At 44.0% G+C, this 15,881-nt stretch overlaps 1 protein-coding gene across 6 annotated transcripts in view; it reads right to left on the bottom strand.

Annotated features, from left to right (window-relative positions):
• Nucleotides 1-117: 117 nt before the first annotated feature.
• Nucleotides 118-15,881, bottom strand: part of kcnip4a (potassium voltage-gated channel interacting protein 4a) — a 101,623-nt gene continuing 85,859 nt past the window's right edge. For all 6 annotated transcript variants that reach the window (XM_048970729.1, XM_048970731.1, XM_048970732.1 and 3 more), the window contains exons 2-8: nucleotides 10,461-10,585; nucleotides 4,370-4,439; nucleotides 3,173-3,243; nucleotides 2,135-2,242; nucleotides 1,665-1,769; nucleotides 1,488-1,550; nucleotides 118-1,013 (exon numbers count right to left, since the gene is read on the bottom strand). In XM_048970729.1, coding sequence (XP_048826686.1) covers nucleotides 966-1,013; nucleotides 1,488-1,550; nucleotides 1,665-1,769; nucleotides 2,135-2,242; nucleotides 3,173-3,243; nucleotides 4,370-4,439; nucleotides 10,461-10,585 — 590 coding nt within the window. In that variant the 3' untranslated portion in view covers nucleotides 118-965. The remainder of the gene's footprint in view (nucleotides 1,014-1,487; nucleotides 1,551-1,664; nucleotides 1,770-2,134; nucleotides 2,243-3,172; nucleotides 3,244-4,369; nucleotides 4,440-10,460; nucleotides 10,586-15,881) is intronic.

Below are 15,881 nucleotides of genomic sequence, written 5' to 3'. Positions count from 1 at the left end.
GCTGTCTAACAGAGATACGTCCAAGGTATTAATTTGATTTGCCACCCAAAATGACCCCGTGACCCCAAATACGGCAGATGTGCTTTATGAGTCTTACTAAACAGAAAACAGCTCGCAAACGCGTCTGCAACTTCATTTATTCAGTATCTACAGCTGTAGAAAAAGTGTTCCAACGGACTCTTTGTCCACACTGGAGCATTTCGTCAGACATGAGATTTCAAGTTTGATCGAGCATGCTTCTGCCGTGTCGGGCTGACGGAGCGGCTCATGGTCATTCCAGAGTTTAAAAGCGACGCAGAAGCATTAATGAACATATAGCACACAGAGGGAGCACAGGCACCGCTAGACGGCAACATTCTGGGAGAATCCTAAGGCAACACTCATCATCTGTCTCAGCTGTAGTAGCGTGGTAGAATGCAGTTCCTCGTAACAAACAGCGGTGGTGTCCTGTGACACTCGCACGTCGATGAAGGGGCACAAAAGTGAGCGCATACAGTCCCAAAAACACAAATTTAACAGAATGACATAATCTCTCCAAAGGGAGGCCATACCAGCATGACACAAACGCAAAGAGACATGGATATCAGGCCGACCAAACTGGACCTCGATGACCAGTGACCAGCAGCCAGCTGAAATGCTTGCTTTTACATGTAAAAGAATCCGGATGTTATTCCCCCCCCCCCCCCCATTTCTACAACACAAAACAAGAAACAAGAAATGTAGACTATCAAACAGGAAACAATAATAATAATAATAATAATAATAATAATAAAACCTTATTCGGGATTTAAATCATGGGAGCTGTAGAATGAAATAAACTTATTTTGCATAATTCTCCCACACACAGAACGCACCCCGGTGAAAGGTGGTGACATCACACAGAATGGAATTAAAGGTCCCTCTCAGAGGCTGTCCTGAAGGAGGAGGATGTGACCTCTGAGAGAGTCCAGGACACTCCTCCACTTCTAAATGACATTTTCAAAGAGCTGCATTGACCGCATTATATTTTCATCCTGTGAACAGAAGAGCAGCAGCGTCAGTGCCAGACAGGCCACAAGCTGAACGACGGCCGCTAACTAGACAAAGCCTGGAACTCCATCTTACCAATGTTTCGGTCAGAAACTCTCATTTTAAACAGACATTTAAGAACCCAAGTAAACAAGTTCAAAAAGACAGCTTCCTTTTTGTTTTGTGATGTGGATTGCGGTTAAAGGCATAGATTCGGGTATGGATGGTAGGGAAATGCCCCTGCCAATATTATGGGGGTACTGTGTGTGTTTTGGGGGGGGTGGACCAGTTCAATATAAAGAGTCTCAAGTAGTGAACTGGTTGTTTGAAACAAAATCTTGGTCTGGATTTTTACTTTCTGGACCAGAACTATCCACCTCTGGACTTCCTACCAATGCTGAAATCAAACCTACACCCTTGATTATGTTGGAAACACTCTGATATTCTCATCTAACAAAAATGCAAGATGTGGGACTTACATTTTGGCAGCAGTCGATAAACTCATCTATGGTGACGACCCCATCTTTGTTTTTGTCCATTTTCTAGTAAGCAGGTGAAAGAAAATCACAAAAACGTTCAATAAATAAATAAATCAAGGCTATAGTCTGAAGAAAACAACAGAAGAAAACAGAAGAAAGAAACAGTCAAGTCGTTACCTGAAAGAAAATTTCCACGTGCTGTCTAGGAGTTTCCTCTTTGAGAATCGGATATGTACATTTCCCCATCATGTCGTAAATAGATTTCATAATGTCAAGCATTTCCTAAAAAAAGATGATTCAGTAACAGAAAATTCATTCATTAAACGCAGCTACATGGATAATCGAAGAAAACAAGGAAGAATAAATATCTTAAAAATGAATTATACCACTTTGTATCTCTTTGCTCTGCCACATATTACTTTACTCCCTCATGTTGAATGTTATACTGTATATTGTTAGTTATCTCATAACGGTGTTTTGTACTTAGTATTTATTGTATAGTAACGTGGCACTGCTCTGTTAACTTTCTCTTAACTGTCTGTAGTCTGTAGAGAAGGCATTGAAAGAAGCATTGCTTTGTACATAAGACAATAAAACTTTTATTCTAGACTCTGACACGTGTAGCACAATATGCAAGTTGTATTTACCTCTTTAGTTATGTATCCATCTTTATTGATATCGTACAAATTAAATGCCCAGTTCAGCTTTTCTTGGACAGACCCTCGCAACAGTATAGACAGGCCCATGACGAAGTCCTGCAAAGAGATTTTTTCAGGAATCGGTCAATTTTAAAAATGATGATCCAGACACAATATACAACAAAACAGTCATGGGCCTGATGTCCTCATTAATGTTCCATGTGTGTGTAGATGTGTGTGTATCTATATGTTGCAGTTATCTCTTAGATGTATATATATATACACACACACAAATATATGTACTGTACATGGCTCTGTGACATATGTGTTTGTGTGTGTGTGTGGATTCTGTTTAAATTACTTTGTGGGGACTAAATGTTATAAAAACCTGTCATTTGTATTTTTTGGGGACCATATTTCAGGTCCAAAGATCTGTGAATGCAATCAAAAAAGTAAAAATGCCAAAAGTCTCGTATTTTCTTTGGTTACTTATGGTTAAGGTTAGGGCTGGGTAGGGGTTAAGGTTGTCATGTTGGGATTAGAGTTTTCCCCATAGAAATGAATGGAGAGTCTCCACAAAGATATAATTACAAACCTGTGTGTGTGTACGTGTGTGTATATAAAATGTCCCATACACAAACAGTCTATGTTTCCTTTCTAATTATTGATTCTAAAGGAGAATTTCCTACGTATTTCAAAGGAGAGTTTAATACAGGTTTTTACAAATTCTCTGACTTTAAAGAGGCTTCACCTACAGTTACACCTTCAATGAAACCAACCGCTTGTGAGCGTGTACAATTCGTTACATTTAAAATCAGCCAGGGGGATGCCGGCGCTGTCACACTGAATCGAAATGAACTAAATGATTAAAATGAGCTTTCATTTACTGGTGACATTAGCGGGTCTCGTCTGCTTTGCATTATGCATTTCAAAGTAAATATTGGTTAATGTTGCCTGTTTAAGTATGCATTAAAAACTGCAGGCATTTGCGTTGGGTGAATCAGAATGATTGTAATTGTAATTTATGACAGTCGCCCGTGCTCATACCTCAAAACTCACAGAGCCATTGTGATCCGTGTCAAAGGCATTAAACAGGAAGTGGGCGTAAGTGGACGCATCTGAAAGGAGACGGACACCAGCAGAGTCAGGCGAGAGACAGACACACTAAGCTACTTACACTGAGATCCGTGGTTCTTGGTTAAATCCCATTAACATCATTCACCTTAGCATGCATTTCAGCTGGTGTGTGGTTAAGTGGGTTTGGACCCGTGATTGGAAGGTTGTTGGTTTTAATCCCAGTGTTGGTATCACTAGTGAGCAAAGCCCTTAACCCACAACCATTCCAGGGACTGGGTGGCCCTGCTTTTTCAAAAAAAATCTATGTTGCGTTGGATGATGTCATATATAAACAAGAAACGTAACCTGATGGGTGAAGTCATCACACTGTGACTAAGAATCCAGACTGTTATGTGGTTTGTGTGCTAATTCTGTTTCATTTATTTCATGTGTTGAGCTCTAGTAGTTGCCCGTAGTCAGAGAGTGTGTAGTAGTTGCCCATGGTCAGAGGGTGTGTTTGCCCTGAGATAGACTGCTATCAGTTTCAGGGTGTATCTTTCCCTATGCCCCCCAAATGATGACAGATGGACGAATCGTTTATCATTTCTTTTTAATTTAATTTGACACCAACCACAAACATGCCGAGCCCGTTGTTTTGTTGTCAGAGGCAAAGGCAGCAGACTAACCCTTTCTGCATGTCTTGGAAAGACAAACACCTTAAGGGCTGCAGAGCCTCATTGCCCCCGTGAGCGACGGGTAAACAGGACGAGAAAATCCCTTTTCTATAAGCCTGTCTTTCAACTCGCTATTTGTGTGGGATTGTTTTTCTTGCTCCGGGGGGGGCTAAAAGAAACTACATGACATATGGGTGGGTGAATGGAAAGGGGACTTTATCTGGGATACAGGTAAAGGGTCAGACTCTAGATGATTAGTGTCATTGTGTTTGAGCTACAGATACAGCAAAACCACAGTCGCTTAACATCACAAACAATTTCCATACGGCTCTGTAGGTAATGTTGAGTTTCTATTTTTGGGGGAGTTTCTGCGTTATTCTAGCGCATTATTTCTGTAAGTATTCAAAGGCTGGTTCAGAGAACTTCTCTGTGATTATGGAAGAATCCTCACAATGGTCTGAAGCATTTACATTTTCCATGAAGGGATAAAAGGTTAAGGACGTCGGTAACGTACCTCCCTGTGGGAAAAACTGAGAGTAGATGTCTTTGAATGTGTCTTCATTGACGACTCCGCTCGGGCACTCCTAAAAAAAAAGTCGTACTTTGAATAAACGACCCTGAAACTCCAAATGTAGATTGTATAGGAGCCCATATGGAAACGTTTTAGAAAAATAACGCATGACTGTTATGTGTTTTACCTAAATCATATAAACTCTTTGCATGACACTCAAAGTAAATATATAATTCATATTAAATTAACGTGTAATTACATGGACAATGCATATTAAACAAATGTTCTGTCAGTGTTAGTTTTTATGCATAGTGCTCAATTGATGACGATGACAGCAATTACTTTATGAACTCAACTGAATCAGGGACAGCGGTTGCACAAACTTCGTATTCTGAGAACATAACAAGATCATACATGTCTTTCATTAAAATGATATAAAAACAAAATAAAACTTATTAAGAAACAACAAGCAATAAACATGTATTTCCTACTAAAGTCATATGTCACCACATATGGTAAAATGCAACGTTCGTGTAAAAGTTTTGCATGTTTCCTATATGCTTTACCCTTGAGTGCCGTAAATGTGAGGTGAGTGTTTTGGTATGAATGTGGCAATGATCATACAAGAAAAAACACTGACTTGTAGTGAACATACAAAGAAAATCGTGCATCGTCAGATATAACTGAGATAAGAAAAATGCTTCGTAGCCATATATGAACCATTTGTTTTTTATTTATTCATATAAGAGCTTCCAGATCTAGATTGTGATTATTTTCCATGTTAAGACCTATTTGCTAAATGCGAAAACAATCCATAGCAATTATCCTGGGTCAGTCCCAAAATCCGGTTGTTACTATTGCATTTGGATGAGGGCGAGTCGTAAGGATCATAATTAATCCACTTAACCGCCTACAACAGCAATGTGCAATATTCCTGTTGAAAAGTCATCCAGGGTAAAACAGTGTGAAATGTTTATTATTACTCTAAAAACAGAATTTGCAGGCTGCCCGGTTTGGTGCAATCACTGGAAAACATATCTATATTCAAAAACACGGACTGAATTTTGGCTCTTGCATTTACTGACTGTGAACAGGAACCAAGGAAACCCAGAATTAAAAGCTCTTAACTTCCTAGCGTTCCGATACAGCAGCTGCTAGGTAAAAAGAGGGAAAGTAATGCGGGGTAGCTGCAGTGACCTCGGGCCTGCTTCCTGACAACACTCACCACTGGAAGAGACCGAATCAGCCGCACAGTTAACAGGGGAATGGAAAATAAAACATTACAACTGTGTTTCCCGATCCAGTCCTTGGACACTCACAGACAGTCAACATTTTTGCTTCCTCCCAACTCCTGGCAGGGAGTAAAAATATGAACTGTCCGGCAGGGAGGTGGGAGAGAGCAAAAACATGGACAGGCTGTGGGTCCCCGAGGACCGGATTGGGAAACACTGTATTAGAAAGTAGCATTACAGAGCAGTACAGGAAGGGACCAGAAGAGAGCATCTGTTGTAGCAGATGAATGCCTGCAGGTATGTGAAGTACACCAAGAGTAGGTGGAAGCGGAGGTCACCTGTAGAGATACATCCTCCCTTAGCAACCCCCCCCCCCCCCTCCACCCTGCCCGAGGTGCCAAGAACTTAGAGCCCTGAAGCAAAAACTCAACGAGTCAGCTAGCATCAGTGAGTCGCAAATAGGTCAGAACGATCCTGCCTGGACCAGCAGGGTAATGCTGCTCTGACAGAGGTACTGTGATACGTCAGGCCCACATCCGCAGGGTACATCTAGCTGCTCTCTTATCTTCAGTGCTGTAACATAATTGGATCCTGGGGACCTGATGATTGGAGGGAAGAAGGGGGAGAATTTATTTGGCACCATGGGCATTTACAGGAGAAGCTGATTGGCCTCCGGAATGTCGCTCGAAGATTCAGAACATTTCATTGGTTAATAAAATCCTAAAAATCACCTTGTATGGCACTCCTGGAAGGTAACAAGCAGGAAACGAAGCAACACACCCTTCTGCCTTCTAAAGCGCAGGATGGAAAATCCACAAGAGCAGAAGCATTTTTTTTCCTCATCGTTTAACACGCAGAAACCTTATTTGAACGCCTGAATAATTTATCATAGGGGTGTAGGGGGCTTGTCCGCTGAAACTGCCCCTCTCCCCTCACCTTTCACACATACATGGTTGTTCCGGGGACAGACAGCAAGACTGCATGCGTGAAGCCGAGGCTCCACACTGCCACAGATCAGTGGGGCCGCTTGACGTCACGGTGCAGAAAATAGAGGCTGGGCATTTGAGCACTGAATCCGGGCACTTTAACTATTGTCATAGTTTTACCACAGTCAAAACCACTTAGATTTCCTCTTCAAAGTCAAATCGATCGGATGCCTTCAAAGCCGTTTCGGCAACATGCAAGTGAATAATGAATGAACCAACAGACCTTTTATAAAATAACAAATATCACTGAACTAAACCACTGTGGATATCTGTCCATCTTCCAACCAGATATTCTAATCCAGCCTATATAATCATTATGCAAAACATTTTCTCTTGTATTGATAATATGATTTCATTATCGTCCAAATCGGCATTAACAGTTTGAAAGTATCACTCTCTATACAGCTGTGCCAGTGGAGTATTTTTCAATCTGAATCCGGACGTGCTTTTGAACACGAAACATCGGATCCTTCTCACGGGAATCGCAGCGGCCGCACCCGAAGAAGCGCAGAGCAGATCGGGGACCCGAGCGGTGCGTACTCTTAGCACGAACAACTCCGGGTCCAGCTAAAGTTCAAGACATGCTGCCAAAGGGATTTTTCCATAAACACATCGATGTCTGTGTGTTCATAAACAGAGCCGTTTCCAATTCACGAAACGCAGAGTGGCTGTGTGCAAAGCACGTTCCCCCCCGCCCCCCCCCACCTACCCCCATGTTACACCTCTGCTTTATGTAGCCCAGGGGACTCGCTCTGTTTCCCTCCCCCCCTTATTAGGCAATGTCAATAGGTAATAGGCATGTGTGTACAGCCGGACTCTGAGCCGGGGGTTAGGAGACTCGAGGTAATTGTTTGGAACAGGGCAGCATGTCACCAAAAACCAGAATAAAAATATCGGTCCCTTACTACACACAAGGGACAAGGAAGATGCACTGCGCGGAAATCCAGAGAGCTCTCTTTCAAAATGCGGATTTGTGGATCAGAGGTGTCAACAAGTACCATGCACACACATCCGATGTTTCCATTATCACGCCAGCGTGACTGATGCCTTCATAACCATTATCCCGGGGTCGCAGTCATCAAAAGCACATCGGCAACAATGGGGGAGAAGCTCCGCCGAAAAAATGCCTTCATGACAAACCAAAAGCGCAAAACGTATACTTGTCACGCCTTTTAGAATTTATTTCAGGGCTGTTTTCAAGTGTTTCACTAGGAGAAACTGTTTTCTGTGTCTTCCTCCACACATGAATAGTGTGGGCTAAAGGACCAGCATCCATCCATCCGCTTTCTGAAATCGCTTATCCTATTCAGTCATGGGGGGGGGGGGGGGGGGGGGGGGGGGTCCAAAGCCTATCCCTGAGGCTACAGGCACCAGGCAGGGAACAACCCAGGGTGGAGCGCCAACCCATCGCAGGACGAACATGGAGAGTAATCCGGGCAGCCAGCTCAGCTTGCCATTAATACAAAATTTTCAGGTGACCTTCCTTCCGCAAGCAGCACCAGCAAACACTTTGCCAGCTTTCCCTGAAATCTACTTCAGGGCGGTTTTCCACACATCTTGTCCCACACTGAGCGTTTTCTTAGAGAAAACACTGGATGGCACATCGAGTGACCCGGGGAGAGATTTGTTTGAGGAAAGAATAGACGCGCTGTCATTCTTCAGCGGTCTGCCACACGCTGGCCCCCAGCCCAATCACCCCGATAGGTGTGAACTCATCACGTTGTACCTAGAGCCAGCAAAAAAAGCCCCCCCCTCTCAGTGCCCTGCCAGAACACTTACATAAACTCACTTTAATATACAATGGGTGCGCTGATGGGCCAATTGTCTACAGTAGCTTCTGAGCCAAATGTCTACAGCAGCATCTGGGCTAAGCATCTACAGCAGCTGCTGGGCCAAAATGTCCAAACTGGCTGCTGGACCTAACATTATCAGCGACTACTGGGCTAAACATCTGAGCTTTAGATGGCCATCGGGAGACTACGGCAGCAACGGCTTCATGTCAATGCCTTGGATTTACCACTCAAACCCTGAGTTCTATAGACCTTCTGGGAAATGAGAGGTAGAGATTTGCAATTTCCATGATGTTCACCCATTCACAAAAAACATAAATAAGACATGACAAATTTCACCTAGACAGAGAACAGGAGCATGAACACATGACAGCCCTGAAGGTGACCAGGAAGACATGGACAGGAGTCATAGCTAGACCAAGGCTCATCTGTTAAAATCGACGTTAAACTCACTCTCCCTTCTCGTAAACAACACTCAGCAAAGGGCAGGGTGAGCTAAGCCTCCTGACAAGATATTTCCATTACATTACATGTTTTTTTCAGTACGATATTAGCTTTTGAAAAAGCTCAGTACAAAAAAAGAAGAAAACTGAAATAGGGGACACGAGCCTCAAATAAGTTTCCACAATACTCTGCTTGCTTAGGACACAAGATATATTTTAAACTGGTTCTAGTCCAAAACAAAGATACATTCTCATAAATCATTCCTTTGGTGCAACGCTCAAGTTTCAGACTCCTAGCGACTTTTGAGATGAGTTTTAGTGCAATTATTTTTGTTCAATATCTCACAGCCACTGCCATTGATCTTCTGGTCTATTTTTGGTGGAAGGTATGTAAGTTTGAAAGGCGGTAAAGGAGTTTAAAACAAGCCCACTGTCACTGAGGTGGCTACAGAACATCTCTTTATCTCTGGAAAATAACATATCAAATCTTATCTCGAAGCAACACACTAGAGGTGACATTTCTCTCCGTGATGGGCGCTTAGGAGTGAGCTCTATGGCCATCAAACAAATAAGAAGAGATGTTAAATGGCTGGGCCTATTACAAAAGACTGAGAGGGAGAACATGAAAGGTCAGACTGAAAATACTTTCATTAGCTTGAAGATTTGAAAGTGCTAACCTGGATTCCAGTATAATAACGATGAAGAAATTGTTATTTAAGCACCTTTGTATCTTTGCGCAGTAAAACTCATCTTACTTATGAACAAAGCTGTAAGTGTACAACAAGCACAGGATACGTGAAAGATTTCGAATCAAAACCATTTTTGTCAGACTTCTACTTATGGATGCGAATAATGGGTGTGTAGCTAAGAAGCTGACAGTGAGAGACAGAAAGTTGAAGCACTTTTAATAGGAAGGATAAACAGCAGAGGGGTAACATGGTCAGAATCATTATACTGGAGATTAAAACTCGGTGCGGAGAGAGAAACAATGACAGGACTCACAAGAAATGTAAATAAGTGAAATTTGAATGGAGTGGCAGAGGTCTGACTGGCATCCCATCATCAGTGTGTCCCTACCTTCTTTTAGCCCCCCCTTTTAGCCTTACCTTCTGGTAAGTTCTGCCTGGGACAGGTTCTCTTGTGACCCTGACCAGGATAAGCAGGTGGAAGAAGGATGTATGGATGGATGGTGGTGGCTCAGTTGAGAGTAGGGAAATGGGCAATTAAAATTACTTGTTACCTGCAGTGGACCATGTTGTGTGCTAATATACGAGATAGAAACTGAGGTGCAGGAGAGCGGTGATCTGGTCTAATCGTACATCAAACCTTCACATTTAAAGTGTCATGAAGATGTCACTAAGTCATGCTTGAAGTGACTCACCGATTTTACAAATGAAAATGGGTGTCATATGAATCATCGCATGTCTTGGAGATCGGCGATTAATGTAATGACATGTCATTTATATCTTCCTGATAATCTTTAAAGAGATCTCTTGACAGGACAAGTTAGTTAAATCCAGTTACCGCAGTGACTGTACTGCTGTACTGCTTTGCATTACAAATCACATTGCTGTTGCATTGGCTTGATGGAACCAGTGATTCTAGTGGATGGACAAGTGTCACAGAGCGAATGGGCGGCTCACGTTTTTGAAGCCTCGGTACAGGATCTGCAGCTCCTTCCTGGAGAACTTGGTCTGAGCCTCCAGCTGCTCCAGGCCCTCGGGCCGGTGGCGCACCGTGGACATCTCCAACTCATCTTCCACGCTGTCTGCAACGACAAGTAACATACCGTGAAAGGAGGAGCACTGGGAACCCGGGAATATCGGACACCATTGGCTGTGTCGAGGGGGGCTCCCACAGGGGTCACTTCTCATGGCTCAATAGTAAGATGTCCTACCACGGGACAGTCTTAAAAGCTGTAATGATTCAAACAAGAGAGACAGTTCCTTCAGCAGCATAAAAAACCCATTTAGCTATAATTTCAATAATGATACAGATTCACACTGCAGGCTAATTATCATAAGCAGTCAATTCAGCATGACACCACTAATCCGTCATGCCTCACCTTATATTAATGTCCCGCTTGGTCATTATAGGCCAAAAGTGATGTAATGCCATCCCTGTTGCATGGCTAATAGGAGCAGTGCTGTCAGCGGAGCTTTACCACACTGGCAGTGCTGTCAGTGGAGTCTTACCACACTGGCAGTGCTGTCAGCGGAGCTCTACCACACTGGCAGTGCTGTCAGTGGAGTCTTACCACACTGGCAGTGCTGTCAGCGGAGCTCTACCACACTGGCAGTGCTGTCAGTGGAGTCTTACCACACTGGCAGTGCTGACAGCGGAGCCCTACCACACTGTCAGTGCTGTCTACGGAGCCTTACCACACTGGCAGTGCTGTCAGCGGAGCTCTACCACACTGGCAGTGCTGTCAGTGGAGTCTTACCACACTGGCAGTGCTGACAGCGGAGCCTTACCACACTGGCAGCATGTCTGCTAACGTGGACCAGCTCTGTCACACATCAGGCTAGCAAACTGAGAACCACGTACGATTCAGTGCTAATCAGTCATTGGCAGATAAACATGGTCGAGGCACCTGGGCTGTTTCAGTTATCAGAGGCTGGCATGGGCTGGTACTGTGGTAGGGGCCATTTTCATTTTTAGGCCCCTGGGATTCCACCAGAAAGCCTAAATATAAAAGCCTAGCATTAAAGCACTCCTGATCACCGTGTCCATCAAACGGGAAGTTTGAAGGGAGTCCAACACAGACAGGTGTTTGAGATAAAATGTTACATCTGCCCTGTAGGCACGGGTCATTTTTAATGCAGAAATATAAACTGGCCCCTCTGTGCCGCTATCTGCTCTGGAATTGATCTGGGGTGTGGAGAACAGACTAATTAGCCCAGCGATCGGCTGGGTACTCCAGCGACACCACCTGGGTTCCTGCAATTAACTCCTGGAAATGACTGACAGTTGGGAGACTGGGGGGTCTCCTCTACTAAGGGGGAGAGGCACAGTGAGTTGGCTTAAGGAATGAGTCTCCCACCCAGCGAGACCACAGCCAGCAGGCGTCCGGGTGAAATGGCTTCTGGGTCCGCATTTATTGTCTAGAGTCAGCAAAAGACTCAAATATTCCTGACAATATCAGTGACGTTAAAGCACTTGTGCACACACACCTTGCACAAGGACACAGGCACATCCACACAGCTGCTGCATACACACTACTGCAACCAGAAGGTGTTGCGGTCGGTGCCTGTCTGGTCCCATCCAAAGTGCTTTGTCCCCATTTGCCCAGCAGATGTCACTGGCCATCCTGTTCCCTCCTCTGTCTTTGTCCGAAGTCCCTAGTGTGTTGCCCTGCTCCCTGCACTGCCGCATAGCTCAATGGGTTGTGTGGGAGGGAAGTAAAACCAAGTCTGGAAAACTTATGAGTAAAAGCAGGAAGTTTCATCTTGTTCTTTAAAAGCGAGATGATAGACAAAGAAGGTGTGGAGTCTAAGGCAGAACACCTAAGGATTCAGCGATCGCTGAAACTGGACACCCTTCCAGAATTCTAGGATGCAGTCATTGGGGGGTTCCCCAGTGCTTTGAATAACAACAACATGGAAAAAAACAGACGGGGCACTTGCTTTGGGTGTGAGATGATGCCTTCTTGCCCAGTGAGCAAGGCACGAGCTTCAGGAGCCTGGCTTTTAAGCTCCGCTTGTTGCCATTCTGAGGGATCCCTAGAAGATACAGTGTGAGTAGTGGTTAACAAGGGAGCGGGGGAGGGGGGGGGACACGTGCCTGACACCCTGGCCTGAGATGGGGGGTACGTTTTGAGGGGGGGCTGCAGAAGGAGGAACAGCAGCTAAGGGAGGCCCCAGCACACCCGGCGAAACTGGGAAGGAGGTGTGCTGGAAAGGAGCAACTGGGCGAGCATATGGCAGAGCACCGCGAGTCAGCTGGTGGTTTGCAGGAAGGCTTCTTTGGACACTTAAAATAGATGCTCTGTTACTGGAACCACAGATAAAAAGGCCCTTAAGGAACAATCTTCCTGCATTAACGTGAACCTTTGCTTCACATTAATTACTACACACTCAACAATGGATTACAACCTATTTTATTCTCCAATCGATTCTCGTTTTCCACAATGCATCCTCTTTATACTGAGGTACCTCTTTACCCCCCATTACTTCAATAACTGATGACTCATAATTGGCATTCTATAATATACTGGAGTCTTCTAAAATTTGCAAAAAAGTCTGCTGGCCGAGAGAAATATAATGTATAGGACACTTTATGGCTATGACCCAGTTTGTCTGCCTTAACTGCATTTTCCCCCACCAAAACGCTGGCTGTCATCGGCGACCGGGCATGTGCAAACCAGCTACATATTCAATATTTGAAGCAACAGGAAATAAAAAAACCACACACACACACACACACATCTTGTGCTTGACAGAAGCAGGCTAAGCAACATAAATAGACTGCATTGTTTTCAAATGAAAGCTATTCAAAGTTTTATTTTCGCCAGCAATACTTGTGGATGTGTTGCGGGGTGGCCTTGACTTTGCTCAGAATAGAGGGGCTTAGCGACACAACGTGATAGTACTGAAATAATAGGCTGCAGCTGACAAGCATTTGAGTGCCCACGTAATTTCTCATACACGATTAGCCCACGCAGTAACCTTGTTGTTCTAAGTGCACACATAAACACAAAGAAACACTCGATATTTACAGGCAGCGCCATTGTGTGGCCTCCACGTTCCTCTTTTCAGTCAGGCAACAGCTGGTTGTGAAGAGTTTCATTCAGAAAGGTGCAGGATTCAAATCTAAAAGTGGCCCGAAACCGTTTTGCTAAAAACCCATGTGTACGGGGCGTCAAGTGTCAAGCGCTCATTTTCACGCGCAAAATACATTCTGTGCCACGAAAAGCATTATTTAATGACGAAATCAAGTAATGCCTTGCTGCATTGTGTCCACGACAGCATGAAGACTTTGCTTTGCTTCGAAAGGAATGCTTCATTTTGTGCACAGGATCGACTTCAGCACTTTGCATTTCGTGGACAGAAGAAAGTCATTTTGTGGTCGAAATGCATTTCATGAATTATACGCAGTCATTTCGTGGACGAAATTGATTCTGTGGAATCACGAACTGACAGGATACACAGCTGACCGGTGCCTGTCCCGTCTCGGCTGCCCCCCCGAACACTCTGCGGAGCGGGTTGGGAAACTGTAGCTCCATTAGCAGTTCTTGACACAAAAGAAAGTGAAGGCTCTGCGCTTTTGTGGACAAAATGCAGCAAGGCACTCCTAGATTTCGTCATTAAATAATGCTTTTTTTTAAGCACGGAATTTATTTCGTACATGAAAATGAGCACTTGACACTTGCCGTCCCATACATGTCAAGCATAAAACTGAAATCTACCCGAGCTGAAAACGATAAACAGTTAAGCGATATAATGCTACGCTAAGACTGCACCTGTGTATCTCACGGATACATGCTACTGCGTTTCAGCCTTCAGTCAGCAACATGTGACTCAGTCAGTGTTAACGGACTGAAATCAGTGAAGACGTTATCTGAGATGCCCTTGTGACACCAGCTAAGTCGTAACAGTGTGAGAAGCCCAGCAATGCACGTATGGACTAAAAAAGGCACATTTGTTTGTCTTTAGCTCAGAGAAACTAATCTGTTATCATACAGCTATCATGCGTAGCTGGGGTGGTTTCAGGACTATAAATCTTTTGACAGAGGCTTAAATTCAGCCACGAGCCCCCAATTGCAAACAAGGAGAGACGAGCAAGTAAGAAAGGGCTGCGAAGACTCAAGCTAACAGCCCAAAAGACAAAACACCCGGGAGGGCGAAATATGTGGCCAGATTTTTGTGTCGATTGTGAATGAACCAGTGATTGATCCGAAATTCAGACACATTATGACCATGAAAGTACCGGAAGCTCTCACTCTGGAGGCATATAAACAATTCTCGACAAATCCACAGCATTTAGTGTGTTAAAATGCAGGGAGAGATTAGGAAGAGTGATGGGATAGAAAAACTGAGCGGGAATTCTTTGGTTTCATGCTTAACGGACGGTCATCACAGATATAAAACATATTACGAGCCAAACATGCTGACAAAACATGCAATCATTCAGTACGTTTGCCTTCTGTTTGCATAAGAAACATCAGTGTAAACCCGAGAAGGAACCAATATATCATAAAGTCAGGTTTTATAAAGGTAATACGCCTAAAATGTATGTTAAATAATATCCCAAGATGCCTTGTTTTTATTCAGCCCAGAGAATTGTGGGAAATGCTTGCGCAGAGGAGCGAATCCCACCATCTCCCCAAGGCCCGTCATGCCTCCCACCCGATAACATTACATATTACTGAGCAGCCACAGCATGTACATTTAGCTCATGTAGGTCAGCGGGAGGCAAACATCACAGCCACCCCCCCCCCCCCACCCCCCATTCCGTGATGTCATACCGGGGGGCGGCCAGGTGCGCATACCGAGTCACGTGGGCTTGGCAAGGAGTAATAACTGGTGCACTTTAGATTCATTCTTGGGGATTACAGGCGATAAACATTTGGACATTATCAACAAGAGCATGTTAGGTGGAAATACCATTTATTACACCGGTAATGTTGACATAATTGCCCTGGGCCCTCTCAGTCTACAAACAAACCTGGGTATCTAAAGCAGGTATAATGGACATGGTCAAAACAAAACACCGATCTCTGGCAGGGAGAAATAAAAGCGATACTACAGACACTTCCCGGGATACAATGGGGTTACGTTCCGATAAATCTATCGCAAGGCGAAAATATCGTAAGGTTAACATTCATTTTAATACAGTACACATAACATAAACAATATCACAGCCTAGCCTAGCCTACCTTAAAAACATGCTTAGAACATTAGCCTACAGATGGGCAAAATCATTAACACATAAATGTAACTCATTGAATAATATACTTAACGTGAAAAGTACAATGGAATTGGAATACCCATCGTAAAGTCAAAATATCATGACGCTAACCATCATAACCCAGGGAGCATCTGTACTTCTGTCATTACGGATGC

This window comes from Brienomyrus brachyistius, chromosome 12 (genome assembly GCF_023856365.1).
Source record: "Brienomyrus brachyistius isolate T26 chromosome 12, BBRACH_0.4, whole genome shotgun sequence".
NCBI lineage: Eukaryota > Metazoa > Chordata > Actinopteri > Osteoglossiformes > Mormyridae > Brienomyrus > Brienomyrus brachyistius.
This window is presented reverse-complemented; position numbering and strand designations above follow the sequence as displayed.